This window comes from Archocentrus centrarchus, chromosome 5 (assembly GCF_007364275.1).
Source record: "Archocentrus centrarchus isolate MPI-CPG fArcCen1 chromosome 5, fArcCen1, whole genome shotgun sequence".
NCBI lineage: Eukaryota > Metazoa > Chordata > Actinopteri > Cichliformes > Cichlidae > Archocentrus > Archocentrus centrarchus.
This window is the reverse complement of record NC_044350.1, coordinates 13,982,054-13,998,907: the sequence shown is the minus strand read 5'-3', so window position 1 is coordinate 13,998,907 and position 16,854 is coordinate 13,982,054. Positions and strand designations below refer to the sequence as shown.

The following is a 16,854-nucleotide window of genomic DNA, read 5'->3' as shown; positions in this document are numbered from 1 at the left end:
AAGTTGTCCCGCTGCTGCTGAGTCCTCCAGCCTCCAGGGGATAGAGCGAAGTGAGAAGCAGATGTTAATCAGCATGTGGGAGCAACAGGAATGCCCAAGCATCATGAAAGACTGCTTTAGAGTTAGTCTTGAAGAGCCTTTGAGTGGGAAGAAATCTTATTCTAAAAGGTCCTATGAGGAGACACAAACAATACAACAGAGTTTATAAATAATCACAGTGTTTTAGGGGAAAATAGGGCCCTTTACACAGCATCTACCTGATCTGAGTCCTCATTGTACTGTGCTTTTCCTGTCTCCATGTAGTGAGGGTCCACATCATCCACTCCTTCTATTTTGTTAGCTTCAACATGTTCCCTCATTACAGAGTAACGGTGCACAAGGAACCTAATGAGGACAAAAGTCCACATTATAAAGAAACAGAAGAGATATGTGTGCAGCCTTTATGGCTGTGAGTGCGAAAGATGACAAAAGGGTTAACTCACCGTCCTCCACAGACATATTTCTTAACCAGCCAAACACCTGCGACAGCACTCATCAGGAGGATCGCTATGACAACCATCACTATGAGAGCAGTATTCGCTGAACTGTTTTCAGTCTGTTCAAGAGACAGCAAAAGGTGAAGATATGCAATGCAATGCAACCACTCATACTGGATAATTAGGTTCTTGCTGAACCCTGAAACACTGAAACACTGTACTGGTGCTGTTTAGACGTTATCTGTGCTTGATAAGTTTCTTTTCATGCTTTTGAATTTGCAATTTATGCATTAAGATATCTAAGTGAAATTAAAGAATAAAAAAATAAATAAAAAACAGGTGGAAAAGCTGATGGATCCAAAAAAGCAAAAACATTCCATTTTTCTTCCACTTATCCGGGTTGGGTCACAGGGGCAGCAGCCTAAGCAGAGAAGCCCAGACGCTCAGTGACCTCTACTCAGCCACCTCCTCCAGCTCTTCCAGGGGAACACCGAGACATTCCCAGGTCAGCGGAGAGAAATAATCTCTCCAGAATGTCCTGGGTTGCGGTGTTACAGTGCAAGCTGGAGGCTAACACCTGTTGAAGCCAACAAGAGCACCATCCGCAAAAAGCCGAGATGACACTCTGAGGCCGCCAAGGCGGACGCCTTCCACTACTTGGCAACACCTAGAAATTCTGTCCATAAAAATTATGAACAGAATTGGTCCCAGATCTCCACACAATGTTGCAGAGGCATGTCAACCAAGATAGCCCTACAACATCCAGAACCTTCAGGAATTCAGGGTGAATCTTGTAAACCCCAGGGGCCCTGCCACCAAGGAGTTGTTTAACCACCTCAGTGACCTCACTCCCAGTAATGGGCTCTTCACCAGTCTGCATTTCAGTGTACACAAATACCTGTGTTTCAGCAGTGAAGAGAAACTTGAATTTGCACTTTCTTTAACAGATATTATTGAAATTTTGTACTATATTTGGTCAGAAGCTTCACGCGTTTCATGCTGCTGCAACATTAGCCATTTCGCACCTCCAGTCCTGAACATGCTGAAGAGCAGAACCCTTATTGATTTTCATTCTGTACTCTAGCCTGCGTTGCCTCTGTTTTTCTGAATAAGCCAAACTCACCAGATAATCAGGATAAAGAGCATTGCTGCTGCACATCCTCCTCAAGTCTGTCTCCGTCCTCTCTGGTTGGAAGCCTCCCTCACACTGGTTGCCTGGAATCTTCCGGTATCTTCAATGGGAGGGAGGCAGAGAGAAAGGACATCAGACAATATGGCTGAAATTTTTAAATTAAGATTCCTAACAACACTGGAGGGAGATTAAAAAAACACAAGTGCTGTAGAAATGACATCATGACCCATTAGAAAAATCTGTGTTTAAGCATGGACGCAAAAAGCTGGGATTGTGGCACCTCCTAAAGTGTCTGTAAGTGTGTGTATACCCATTTTCACAAAAGAACTTGGGACAATTCTGAAAGAATATGGTCTTGATTTTTTACACAGTTGTCTTTTCTCACATGCAGCCCAAAACAGGAGATAGTCGTATCTGAAGAGGGACTGTTATTGAAATGGTGTGGTTCAGGCAAGAGTGCTGCTTTGGTAGACTATGCAAGTGACAGTGCACATGACACCTTGTGGACGCACTGGACAATTAGCTAAGCTAGTCACACACTGGCGCAAATCGAAATTATATGGATTTTGTGTTAGGGAGATGGGAGGTTAAAGACTGGCTACTGTATGATCTGACTGTATTGGACAATATGCACCTTTACCAGGCGAGTCCTAGAAAGGCTCAGGGCTGCTGTGCATGTGTGAAAATGGCTTGTGTATCTCAGGGGTATGGAGAATATGTGTAATTTGTAAATTGTGTAATTACAATGTATCCTGGTTAGAAAGATTTTTTTTGTTTTTTGGGGTGTTTTTTGCAAAAAAAAAAAAAAATGCTAAATGTACTCACCCACTGGTCTGCAGCTGTTCGGTGGTCCCATTTAAACAGAACTCCAAAGGATGGCTCTTCAGTTCCTCCTGCTCCACACACTCTGAGCTGTTCTCTGGCCGGTAATACCCAAAGTCACTGTAACACAAAGCTGAGTCAGCTCTGCACAAATGCACTGTGGGATGCAAAAATAGCAGTCTACCTTTACAAACATTTGTGAAAGAGTGTGTCGTTCTAAAGATTTCATTGAATTCGAGCACGGTATCGTAACAGGATGCCACTGTTACAAAATGTCAGTTTGTGATATTTCTTCTCTTCTACATAATTCACAATCAACTATAAGTGGTATTTCTGCAAAGTGGAAATGTTTAGGAACCACAGCAGTGGGGCTGTTCTTCTACTGATAGCCTGGGCCCCTTAGTTCCAGTGAAGGTAAATCTTAATGCTTCAGCTTACCAGACATTTTGGATAATTCTATGTTTACAACTTTGTGGGAACAGTTTGGGGAAGACCCTTTTCTGTTCCAGGATGATTGTGCATCAGTGCACAAAACAAGGTCCATAAAGGCATGGCTGGATGAGTTTGGTGTGGAAGAATCTGAGCGGCCCACACAAAGCTCTGACCTCAAACCCATTGAACACCTTTGGGATGAACTAGAATGTAGGTTGAAAGCCAGGCCTTCTGTCCAACATCTGACCTCACAAATGCCGTTCTGGATGGATGGGCAAAAATTCCCACAAACACATTCCAAAAAAATGTTGTAGAAAACCTTCCCAGAAGATTGGAAGCTGTTGTAGCTGCAAAGGGGGAACAACTCCATATTAATCCCTATGGCTCCTGTGAGTATATTGTGTAGGTGGCCCAATCCTTTTGTTCACATAGTGTATTTTGAACTAGTAAGAGACAGGATACCAGAATAATGCACATGGCCAAGTGTTGAAGGAGAAAGTCATGTCATGAAGGGAATTCTTACAAATTTACCGATACTCTATAATCTTCTTATGTAAAAATCAAAGTCCATTTTCAAGAATACCATAAATGCAGAATAAAGTCATGAGTTCATCTATTACACTAATCACTTGCACAAAAGGACATGAAATGAACAAGGGCATACCAGTGATAATCATCCAGTGTACATGGACAGGGGGACAACCTCTTGGTGACTGCATAGTCCCTCCCGTTCCAGCAAACAGAGCCTTTCCTCAGACGTAAGAAGGTCTCTTTATAGCCCAGCACACAACCATCATTAGAACCAGTGGGGTCTGAAGAGTGAGCCAGCCACTGCACATAGTCCCCTTCAGTGCCTGCAAAAACAAACATGCACATGATCTCAGTGAAAGCATGCTTGCTGTAATACTGCACAAACATCTACTGTGGCATACTCACAGTCTCTGGTGAGGAGCTTCCTGAAGTCTATAGTTATCACCACCCATTTATTGAAGTCGTTCCTGTAGCCCCACAGGCTGACGTTCATGGAGCGAGACCCAGGCTCGCTGTCCATGCCGCTGAAGTGAAGCGGGTCGCTGGTGAAGTTATACGTATGCCAGCACTGCCCTTCGTCTGTCGAAAACCTGACGAGTGGCAAAAAAATTAGCTGGGAGAGTGATACACAATATATATATCACAAAATGCGTTCAGTTATTCTAACTTTATTTGGTTGACAGGTATGTTGGTGTGCTCCACAGCCACCAGCAGGCCTCCAGAGTCCAGTATAGCATAATGATGGGGCCCCCTGAGGGCCAACAGCCATGAGTAGCCCCCATCATCAGACACATACACATCAGGGAAGAGCGCTGATTCTGCATCTTCAATGCTGCCTGGAGAAAGGGGAGGGAGACCATGTCAAGAAACATTCAGTAAAAAGATTGTGTTGTAAGATTTTTGTGGCTTTGTGTGTTTTACCGTGGGCCAGAATGAGGCCCACTGCACTGGGCTGTGAGAGAGGAAGCATGGGGACGTTCATCTTCATGGTGGTGCTGTAGGAGGCGTGGATGTGTAGCCTGCACTGCAAAGACGCAGTAATGAAGATGGTGTTTATACACTGGCATTGTAAGAGGTCACATTCACAGATTCTTAAAAAAAAAAAATGCATGAAAATATTTGTATCTGTGTGTCTCACTCTGTTTGGTCTGTTAGTTGAGGTGTCAGTGTTACAGTGGCTGTTCTCTGGTCTGCGCAGCCTCTGCCACTTTGCTCCTTGGTCATAGGAGATCACAGTCTCCACTGCGCCATCTACAAAACAAACATGATGGAAAGCCTTTGAAATGCACTTAAATTACTATCAGAAGATAATTTGCATGTTTATGGCATTTAACTGACATTAGATAGTGTGTTAACTGACATTCTGTGAGTACACTGGTCATGTAGACGCCCCTGAGTGAATGAATGACAGTGAAATCGGTGTCACTTCCTGTGGTTGTGTAGAGGTGGCGCTCCAGAGACTTGGAGAACACAGTTCCTCTGTCATCTGACACATAGATGGTTCCAACACCAGAGTCTGCTCAACGCAGGACACAAGTCTGGATTATACACCATAACTGATAGCAGCGGAGAACTCATGATCAGCACCATCAGTATGACCAGCAGTTCTTACCGCCAGGGTCATCCACATGCATGAAGATCATGTCCTGATTGGCTGCCAGGATGGAGTAAAACTGCTCGTGGTTGACTGTAGGAAGTTGAGCCATGTTCCACGTCTCGCCTCCATCCACTGAGACGTGGATCGTACGTTCTGTACCCTGTCACACACAGACACATGCACACACACACACAGATATTATAACACATGCAGAGGGTGTATATATGCTACCCTTGGTGGGAACCACTAAATCAGAAAATCCAGTCACTGGTGGTTTAATATGATCTCCTAACCAATAAAAAACAAAGGACCAGTTTACACCTGTTATTATTAAGTAGCATCTAGTGAGTTTAGGCAGCGCTAGCACGCTTCTCAACATTCAAGGCATTTACTGTATTCCAGGTCAAGGAATGTAACACCATTATTGGGTTTATAGAACAGCGTTTTGCCTTGAATGTTAAGCCAGTTGGCCTTTCGACTTTTTGAGCACATCATTATCTTATGAATGTGGAATACGCTTAGCTGAGATACAGTCACAGTTTAGGCCAGATACGGTCACACCGATCAGATTCCAATCCAGTCACAATGCAAACATTCACACTCTGTTTTAGCATGTGGTTCTGAGTAGAGATAAGATATAAATAATATTAATAATACTAATAAATACTACTACTAATAATATATAGCAAGTAAAATCAAATCATCATATTATAATGATCGTAGCTTATGTTTGTATCTCCTCCTAGACGAGTGGACCAAGCTTGATGAAACCTTACATAAACATTGCCTAGGACACTGTGAGTGCCAGCATCTATGTTGCATATACAAATATCTTATACAAATGCCACAGTCATATATATTTGTACATTTGACAGTTCAATTGAGCCCTGAATGGAATGTCAGATTAGAACTGTGTCACAATATAATGCATCAAATCATCATACTAGAATGATTGTAGTGTATGTATGTATGTTTGTATGTCCCCCTGTTGCCAGTATTTTAAAATCCATACAGAAAAACAACATTTTAAAAAACAATAAAGTACTAAAATTAAAGAGAAGATGACTCTCTGCCAGACAGATGTATCGTATTGCAAAGAGTTATTGCATGAGGTATGAAAGATTTCCTGTATCTGTGTTTAGTTACCCAGATAGGATATCCAGATACAGACTGAACATTAATACCAGATGACACAAACCATTTGAACAGTTTAAGTTAGAAAACGCTTCTTGTTTTTTTTTTGTTTCTTTACAAACTGAGTGAAGAAAGCATATGTGTTTTTTGAGTGTATTTATTTAGAAAATGGGTGTACAAATAAACACGTAGAGCTAATGTCACTAAAAACATATTATACACAAACAAATGTGTTAAGAAACTTGTAAAAATGCAACGCCTATTCACAGAAACAATTATATTTTCTGCTTTTAGAGGCAATAAAAGTAAAGACACACACACACATACACACACACATACCGTGCCAGTCATGATGGATGCAAAAACAAATCTTCCTCCAAGTACAAATGAGTAAACTCTTGTTGCAATGGTCTGGAAACTTTTACCGTAGTCAAATGTCTTTCTTAGCTGTAACATCCCCTTGTCATCTGACAGAAAAAAAAAGGTGAAGTTAGTAGAAGTATTACTGAACTTGCTGAAACACATGTTAATATAGCACTTTTACCACATGGGGATAAATATCTTTGCTGCTTGAATCAAATCTGTTAAAGTGATGGCTTGAGTTGCACATGAATTGAATTTCTTGATTGGAAATAAATCACTGGAGAATATCTACTGCAAATTAGAAGCAGAGTTGGCAAGATAAAATACGTTCTCACTTTTTAACGCACTCTCTAGTCGCAAAGACACATGAAACGCACACTTTTAATCCTGTGTGCATCTATCCATGTGCATGACTACATGCAGTTTGGACTGCTGAACAAGGCTGCTAACCCATCTTTTAGGGAAATATAAACCTGGGTCCTCATTCTGACATGACAAGACACATTCAGATGGTGCAGATTCATAGAAAGGAGTGTATGTCTATGAAAGGAGTGTATGTCTAAAAGGGCTTATATGGAGGGGTGGTGTTATCTTCACTTACTGCATGACCCGTTGTTGTTTGTCGTAAAGTAGATGCTGTTCTTTGGACCCCTGTGTGAGAAAAAGAAACCGTAAATGGTTAGAATCAGAGGGGGGGGGGGGGGGGGGGGGGGGGGTCTAATTGTGCTCACACAGTTTAACATCTGTAAATCAATGTAGATCCATTTTTGGAATCTGTAAGAATCGTAGATTACAGTTTCTTCAAAGAGCTCGGTGAGCGAGGCAGACATCAACCCTGGCCGCCCCCCAAGTTCTCTCAGATTTTGTTTGCTGCCAAAGGAGATGAAGGTTTTCACACTGCACAGATTCTGCTGGTTCAAGGACTGCGGGCTGAATAAGAATGCCACTGCTGACTCATGATTCAGTCTGACAGCAACCTCAGCTCCCTGGCTCTGCAGTCAATTTGGGTTGAGGCCTAAATGACAGCTGTGGTCACGCAGAACTATCACAATGTTCCCACAATGCAGCGCTAACAACCGCAGGCTGACACCACAACCTCATGTGAACTCTGGTGTTCAAATAAAACGAGAGTCAGAAGAAGGATACCAACTGTGGCAAGGAAGGCAGCTGGAAAAACAACAATGGACAAAGAACACACACACACACACACACACACATACACTCCTCTTTTTAGCAAAAACAAAGACGCACATGTTGACTGGAAACAAATATGGACAAATGTGATGGACACTTTTTGTTTTATGCATAAACACCACTGCGCTTCTGCCTGGGCCCCTTTTCCAAAATGTGGTTACAGTGATAATTATTAATTTAGTAGCTCTCAAAAATAGAGAGCAGGAATCTTGTGTAAAGGAAACTTTTTTTTTTATGTCTATATGTAACTTTCTGTAAAGTTGAGAGAAAAATCATTAGGGAAAAAAAGGCAAATAATAAGGTTCACGCCCCTCTCTATCCTGACAATCTTCTCACACTCCTGTTTGGTTTAAACCATCTGTCACATTTTTAGTACGAACAGGAGCACACCTGTCCTGTCTGTAATTATAATTTAACAGCTGTCTGACTGATGTGGAGGTCAATTCTTACCATCTGACCAAACAAACACTGTCATGGAGCTTCCTCCAGGTGGCGCCAAAGTCCTCAGAGAACCACAGCTTGAACTAAAAAGGAAAGAAAAAAATCTTTGTCGGTAAAAGAGAGTGAACTGATTTTTTTTCTTTTTTTAGTATTCACTGATTCCTAATTGAGAAATTAGTTTTTATTTATTAAAACTAAATTCCTGACACTATACCATGGTACTGAGTGTCAGGAGTTTGTTGCAGTCCCCAGGGTTGTACAGGATCTGAATTAAGGGCTCAAATGGCAGGTCGGTGGAAACAAAGGTCAGGCCAAAGTCCTGTGAGCGAACCAGCCGAAAACCCCCAACGTCGGACACATCAGCAGTCAGGATCACCTGAAATCAAACAAAGAGCCAGATTTAAATCTACTGATCCTGTAATTGATACAAGAGAAAAATATTTAATTTAAATCAAACCAAAACACTGAATATTCTTTAGGTGGGGATTTTCTGCTTTTCTTAATTTTATACCAGTGTAATGGGCTTATTGGACCAAATAAACATTTTGGAGACGTTGCCTGGAAATCAGAGGATTAAAATTTAATTGCCTTCCTATTTATATGCATGCAAGAAAAGAACTGAGTAAAAGTAAATGAAAAATGATCCCTGTTAATCCGCATCTGAACAAAACTTTGAAGATATTTCTGTATGTGTATTCTGTATCTTTAACAGTTACAATATCAAACAGTTTCGGTTCCACCGAATCGCCCACCTTCCCTGAGTGGTCTGGGCTGATAGCGATGCCAAACTCCGTCTGGATGAAGGTGTGGTTAATCAGATGAGTCACGTCTTTGAACGTCTTCCCATAGTCTTCACTGACATACAGACAAGGTTGCAGTTAGACCCTCAGACCACTGTAATCACAAAATGTTTAATAAAGCCGCTAATGTAAACCAGCAGTGAGGCACTTCTCACCTCCTGTAGAGGTTAGACTGGCCGAAACGGATCATGAACAAAGGCACCTGAAATGTTGTCAACACCAGCAGCACCTTGGGGTGAGAGAGGAATGGAGTTACATGAAAATCACACATCACCTAGAACTCATATATTTTAATAAAACATGAACTCACCCCTGATCCATCTCCCACCCAGGCTAAAGACAGTGAACCCAAGTTTTGCACCTTGAATGTGAACTGAAAAAAAAAAGGGGGGGGGGGGGGACATTTTAGGGAAAATTGCATAATTACAACACAATTACTCTTGCTTATCAAGCGTGTAAGCTGGCACAGGAATGTGTGAAATACTTATCAATACTTTGTCGGGACAGCAGCTGATGCACTCAAGATCGGAGAATATAGACAGAAACACAGAAAACACGAGAGAGTTTCTGGCGTTCAGTACAAACCAGACACGTCAGCGGAGGGGACAGATGGAATTGTCCATAATGTCCAAAGCAGCTCAGTCATTTGGATGCACTCTGCGTGTGTGACCTACATTCCTGTCTAAATGACAATGCCAAGGCCAGAGAACAACACACTTTGCTAATGTCCTGAACACAGCAAGAACACACTCACAAACATGTAGCTGAATGTAGTCAGTTTCTCTGCTGTTTACCTTACCAGTCCCTTACTAATACAGTCCTCAGGCCCGGAAAGTTTTAAAGTTCAAAATAAAAGAAACAGGTGTGATATAATATTAGAGGGAAGGAGGGTGCAGAACTATTATTTCACAACTCTCGCTGCAAAACAACATTCCTCTTCATTCATGCCGAGTGACGCGCAAGTGTTTGGTCTGCAGCCACAGCCCACAATGTTTGGAGTCTGAGGAAGCAGGTTTCTCCCCTCCTCTCTTCAGCTGGTGGGGCAAAGATGTTTTGAAGGTGAGTACAGCGTCTCTGTACAGCTCTATAAAGCCACAAAAGATGGCCGTGTCTGCCGTATGCCTGCTGGAAACTTCTTGTAAACAAGTCCAGTGGAAACTGGCCTGACCCGGCTGTCCAAGTCTGTGAACACGACTTTCCATCTCTCATGCATTAAACACCTCATCACTCTCTTGCTGCATCCATCTGTTCCCATTTTGATCATGTAACTATTTTAAAACTTCTACCCCTTCATTTGCAATCTTATGTTCATTATATTGATCAGTTTAAAAAAAAAAATAATGTGTTCTGTCCTTCCACAAACCTCAGTGCTCCTGTTTCATATTTGTCCAAGGAAACTGTGTTATTTATCACTTTTCTGTCTGTCTCTATCTTGCACATATGGGTTAAATGTCAAAGCTTTAAACCCGTAAGATGTAAGAAAGCAAAGGTATTAGCACATGCACCCTACACGGTTACAAGTACTAGTGTTCACATTAAATTAACCTAGACCTACTAACTGCAATGTCAGTCGGGCTAACATGTTCGCATAAAAGGATAAGCAAAAGAAAACGGATGCCTTCATCTACAGAGAGAGAGAGGATTAGATGAAAACTTCATGTCAAAAACTAAGTAAACCCAATGACTTGGTAGCTTGTAGAACCACCTTTAGCAGAAATAACTTCAACGAATCATTTTCTGTATGACTTTATCAGCCTCTCACATCACTGTGGAGGAATTTTAGCCCACCCTTCTTTACAACATTGCTTCAGTTCATTGAGGTTTGCTGGCATTCATTTATGCACAGCTCTCTGAAAGTCCCACCACAGCATTTCCATCAGGTTGAGGTCTGGACTTTGACTGGAATCACTGACCTGTTGCATGACCCAATTTCAGCCAAGCTTTAGCTGTCTAACAGATGACCTCACATTTGACTCTAGAAAACATTGGTATACAGACAAGTTCATGGTTGACTTAATGACTCCAAAGTGTCCAGGTCCCGTGGCTGCAAAACCAGCCCAAATCACCCCCCTTCCTCCACCGTGCTTGATGGATGGTATGAGGTGTTGATACGCTGTGATGGCTTTCTGCCAAACATGGTACTATACATTATGACCAAATATCTCCATCTGTCCAAATGACATTATTTTATTAGTCTTGTAGTCTGCTCAGATGAAACTTTGCAAACCTAAGCCATCCTGCAACATTTTCTTTTAGAGAGAAGAGGCATTCTCTTGGCAGTCTTTCCAAAAAAGCCATCAGTCTTCAGTCTTTTTCTGATTGTACTTTCATAAACATCAACTTGCTAACTGAGGCCTGGAGAGTCTGAGATGTAGCTCTTTGTTTTTTTGCAGTTTCTCTGAGCATTGCACAGTCTGACCTTGGACTGAATTTGCTGGGAAGTCCACTCCTGGGAAGATTGTGGTATTGTGTTAACACACACCTGAATGCTCCAGACCAACAAACTGCTAAAACGTCTGCATTTATACAGATGGTCACACTTGCTGATGATCAGATAATCAAGATTACTGAATTAGCAGCACCTGGCTACTACTTTCCCTCTTAATTCCAACGGAAGCAAGTAAGGGTGTACTTAGGCCTGCACGGAGTCCTATGAAAACCTTTTTTTTTTTCAAAGGACTCTCTCTATAGGTTTCTGAAGAGGCTACAGTAACTTACACAAAAGTAATACTTTGTGATAGATGTCTGTTTGAACATGCTACAAATGCCAGTAATGTCACTAATAACATGCAGAGTTTTCAAACCATGCAAATACCAAACAAATACAAGTACAACTGAGGCTGATGGGAATGTCATTAGTTCTGCATTAGTCATTAGTATTTTGCTCACGAACCACAATTGTACAAACTGAAATGTGGGACCACTACTGGTGCTAAAATCAAAGGTTCAACAAAGTTAATATAATTCATCCTGTGGAGGACATCAGTGATTATATAAGTACAACCACATCAGAACCAGAAAACAGAGGGTAAGCAGAGACTTAGAGAATCCCGTGAAATTTAAAACATTAGGATCATTTCAAATAAAAAAAATACAAAATTCAGCTGCTGACACTAAGGACATCATAGCACTTCAGGTCAGCTGGTCATTGTGTCTCGTCTTCATACCAAGTCTTTGCAAATGTTTCCACCAGTTGCCATTACACCTGTGTTAAATTTAGCCAGTAGGGTGTTTTCCACATCTGTTTCTCTGAAACTCTAACTGGACGAAAGCTGACCTGCCAGCTGCAGGACAGAAACCGAAACAATCAACAACTGCATTCACACAGCAGGTTGTCTTTTTTAACCTTTATTTAACCAGGAAGTGAAAACCCTGATTTTTAGAATCTCCTTTGCAAGATTATCATGGGCCAAAATAGACATCTAACTGTATGAGTGTCAATTAATGTCATATATATAAAAATGAAGATAAGCCTGACGCAGTCGGACATGGCCTCACATACAGTACCAGACATGACCTCATGCTGTGTCTCATGTTGAATTCAAGGGTCCAGAGCTTCTCTGGAAAGGCTCCTCTAACCTCCTGAAGCTAACACTGACATTCAGTTCAGTCATGAACAACAATACTCCAGGAGTATCACAAACAAGACATACGCACACATCTATACAAGCAGACTGAGTAACACAGTCTGTGGGTGGGAGCACAGTAAAGTCCTCTCACAGAAATGGCAACACAATGAGCTCCTTATTCCCTCTGCTTCAGCCATGTTTACACACATAAAACTTCAGAGGAGGAGGTCAAATGCCGAGGCTCTGATCTAACACACGAAGCAGCCATGCAGGCCTCTGCTGTCTGACAAATTTTTTTGGCAGACTTGTAAGCCGTCTTATATTAATATGCGCTGGACTCTTACTGTCCAAGAATACCAGAAAAGAAGAAAAAAGGAGGAGCAACTACCACGCTGATTATTTTTTAATTTAACTAATAAGTTTAAAAAGTGTTTTTTTGTTTTTGTTTTTGTTTTTTAATGACATTACTGCCTATTTTAAATCTAGGATTGAAATGTTTAGTCTCTCAAGGAATTGGCTGCATGGAAGAGAACTTCACAACAACATCTTTTTTTTGTTTGGTCTTTTTCACATGTTTTTCCCCATGAGGAGCAGCCTGGCTCTTCAGATGTCAATCTGTCGTCTGGTGGGTCCACCACTCTGATCCAACTGAACCGTCTACTATCTGCTGTGAAATGTTTCATTGTTCCAAATCTTCTGAAAACAAATGAAACTGCCTTTCCAGCGCTGCTGTACAGCATGCTTCACAACAAGTAGCAAATTTTCACATGTGAAAAAACTAAAATAAGCCAGATTGATCGATATTGCATTTATATAACAGAAGCATATTAGCATGTGTCAAAGCCTTAAAGCATAGCAGTGGCCCAGACTGTTACATCTTCTGATCATTTATACACCTACAATACTTAATATCTGATGCTGGATGTCTGGGGTGGGGGATTGATATCAATATAACTGTCTTTAAATAGAGGCTTACTGTTTATAACATATACATAAAGTATGCTACAGTTTCATGTAGTTCACAAACTGGTGTGAACACAGTACTGGACTCTGCTACATGTGCTGCTGACAGTGCTGAGAGGATTGGTATCAAAGCCACTAAAGCATCTTTGTCTGCTCTGTAAGAAAAGTTTTCACATTAACACATATCAGATATATTCAATATGTATACAGCCTGTGTGATAGCCCAGTATTAGTTGATGTGATAAAAACTTGAATGTTTAATTTGTTCACTGTATATGCACTGTATACGTGCGGATGCCATTAGATGCAAACACAGGCTTTTCCACTGAAGTAGCACAAGTCATCTCTGATTCTACCAGTGCCTTTTTCATTTATACTTTGTTTATCTTACTGTGTGTCTTCCCTGTATATCCACAAGGCCAGATTTCTTTCTCACACACACACACACACACACACCATGTGGTACATCAGCTCTGCTGCTTTCCTTGGTGCTCCAGCAGCTGGCTGTACCCCAGCTACCCTGAGAACAGGGCACTTTTTTCCTATTTGTTTTCTTCTCTTTTGGCCTGAGGGAACAGGAGACAGGGTAGAGTCTGAAGGGGGTGGGACAAGCTAGTTTGTTAACCTGAGTCAGCTAAATGAACCTCGCACAAACACACAGAACAGGGAAAATATGTTAAGCCTCAGCCTGGCTGACAGAACACATCCTCTGCAGTCTATCAAGACTAAAAAAAAATGCACAAAAAGGAGCACAGTGAAAAGGAAGTCAGCTGTGTCTGATCTGATAATTTGCACAACCATGTGGAAAATAAGGAATGCATAATATTGATCTAAATCCTCTTTCTGCTCTGATCTAGCATGCAGGTCTGTTAACTCAGACATCAGTCCACAGTGGAGATCAGATGAAGCTTAGTAGAAAAACGTGGGGAATGTCTGTCAGGGAGAAAGGCCCAGGAGAATGGAGGAGTCCGCGCTCTGAAAACAATAAATTATTTTCACGCTCAACAGCTAGCCCAGGTGTTTTATTCCCGCAAATGATGTAACACCTGTTTCCTTCATACACATCAGAGTCATGTATCCATGACTTAAGAAGACAATAAACTGATTTTTAACTCAAACATTAACCCACCTCTAACTTTGAAACAAGTCCCAACTATGTAAAATGTAATGACTGACATTACAGGGATGTTTTTGTCCCCATAATGAAGATGTGTCCCCTTAATATGCAAAAACATTAAAGACCCCACAGTATTACAAAATAATGTACAATGAACACAAACACACACACGCACGCACGCACGCACACACACACACACACACACACACACACACGAAAACTATCCCGTGGAACTTTGGTGCAATTTGTTTTGAGTTTGTTCTTATTGTGCTTCTGGTTAAATGTTCAGATGTTTGTTGTTTATATGAGAATAAAAGAGAGAGCATTCACACCACTATCTCATGGTGAAAGACAGAAGGATGTTATCACCTCCATGATCCTTGACTTACCAGACAGGAGGAACACAATCAAATGCGCCTGTCTGTGGCTACATTCTCCACTCACCCAGCATCATTGGTCCCTCAGAGCATGATAACATAGAGTCAACAGGTACAATGTATGCAAACTGATGACCTTCATTAATCCAGATCAATTTAAAAAATTAAATAAATAAATAAAAAAAGAAAGATGGGGGGTCCAATAGAAAGAGCTGTAAAAATAAGGGCACTGCCTGAAACCAGATTAGTTAATAACCAAATAACTTCCAGTTCAAACTTCTCTCCTCCGTTTTTTTCCCTGCTTTGGATTAAAGCTGTAACAGTTACTTGATTTACTGAATAGTTATGAATACTTGTTCTTCCAATAGTTTAATAATCAATTATTCTTTTAAGTAATTTAAGCTTATGGCAATAAATAGTGTATCTTTAGGTTTTGTGCAGGTGCTTTGAGATTTCTTTTAAAACATTTTATAAATTAAATAATAATTGATTAATCAGTATCAAATTAACTGATGACAGAATGGCCTCGGTTTCGAATAATCTGCATATTATTGGTTTTTCTCTTAAATGAACCTGTGTGCAAAACGACTGCCCTGCACTCAACATTAATTATTGATTATTTGAGTTAATTAAACGTATTTATCTAATTTCAAGACCGCAACAATGATAGTAATAATAATAACAATAAATCAGAAAAAAATGTTCCCATCTGAGAAGTTTTAATCCTTGCATGTTTGGCACTTGGGTCTTTTCAGCTACATGATTATCAACATTTCTGCACATTAGTTAATCAACTAATCAACTAACCGTTTCAGTACTCAGAAGCAATTTTAACTGCAGGATTCACATCTTTCCTTGCTTGCATCTGTTAGGAAAATGTTTGGAAATGTTATGAGCAGCTTCATCATTTAAGAAGCAAGCACACTTTAATCACATCACTGAGTCTGAAGTCACTTACAGTACTGGTGTCGTTCAGCAGGGTTGACTCTACTCCAGGCAAAGCTGTGCATGTCTGTTCATTCAGTCCTGCGCTGCGTTTCGGCAGACCCTTCCTCTCTGAAATAAGTCGCTCCTCATCACCACCAAACTCCCCCTGCAGCCTCCTCAAATGTGAAAAGTTTTCCCCTCCATGGTGATGTCCCAGCGCAGACGAAAACAACCAAAATGCCAAAATGCAAGATGCGGAGATCATTATGAAACCAGCGCTGTCTAAGTTGGGACTCTGCGAGAAACTCCGCTGTCTCACCGCCAGTTGGTCGCACATGCCCCCCTCATCACCCAAAGCATCTTCAACAGCGGCCCATCCACCGCGACGCGCGATTGGTCGGAACCAGAATAACCTGCGATCTCATTGGACGGCACGGATCTTTCTCAAGCCAGTGTCACACCTTTTCTGGGATTAAACTGCCCCCTGTTGGAAGGACCGCGCAAAACGTACCAACGCTTTGAATGTTGGTGAATTATTTTCTCTGAAATTGTTTAGGATTCCAAGAAGCAGATAGAAAACTAGAACAAACAGTCTGCAGCACGGTTTCCTTCTCTCGCTCTCGTTTTTTTTTTTTTGTTTTTTTTTTTTTTTTGCTCAATATAATTTGTTCACTTTTTATTGTGAAACAGTTTCCGAGGATTTGCAGTTTCTAGATACAGACCCCTGAAACAGGAAACGCGTGTTTTAATACGACATAAATGCACTTTAAAGTTTATTCTTGTATTATTTGATTTAATAAATTAAACACAAGTGTAATGACAAGAAAAATCAACATGTGCTAATAGATACAGAAATTAAAATAACTTAATAGAAAGACTTAAAAATGTATTCTTAAATAATCTTACAGGAAAACTATTTGCAATAATTTCTATTTGATTTATGGTGTTTTCTGCCTTTACTTTGACGTTTTCCTAGTTA

General features: G+C 40.9%; 1 protein-coding gene across 1 annotated transcript; it reads right to left on the bottom strand.

Annotated features, from left to right (window-relative positions):
* Window positions 1-16,194, bottom strand: LOC115780534 (sortilin-like). Its single transcript, XM_030729780.1, has 20 exons — window positions 15,907-16,194; window positions 9,233-9,295; window positions 9,078-9,151; window positions 8,875-8,977; window positions 8,337-8,498; window positions 8,132-8,205; window positions 7,089-7,138; window positions 6,464-6,591; window positions 5,006-5,150; window positions 4,754-4,909; window positions 4,532-4,644; window positions 4,315-4,417; window positions 4,061-4,229; window positions 3,799-3,983; window positions 3,527-3,716; window positions 2,434-2,550; window positions 1,600-1,708; window positions 483-595; window positions 258-384; window positions 1-171 (listed from the first exon to the last, which is right to left on the bottom strand). Exons 1-20 carry the CDS (start codon window positions 16,138-16,140, stop codon window positions 157-159), a joined length of 2,430 nt encoding a protein of 809 aa, XP_030585640.1. The 5' UTR covers window positions 16,141-16,194; the 3' UTR covers window positions 1-156.
* Window positions 16,195-16,854: the final 660 nt, after the last annotated feature.

Coding starts and splice junctions, on each gene's coding strand:
- LOC115780534 (XM_030729780.1), bottom strand. CDS start 16,140: ATGATCTCCGCATCTTGCATTTTGGCATTTTGGTTGTTTTCGTCTGCG. Junction 3,717..3,798: donor GAAGCTCCTCACCAGAGACT/GTGAGTATGCCA, acceptor TTGTTTTTGCAG/GCACTGAAGGGGACTATGTG. Junction 1,709..2,433: donor GAACAGCTGCAGACCAGTGG/GTGAGTACATTT, acceptor CTCCCATTGAAG/ATACCGGAAGATTCCAGGCA.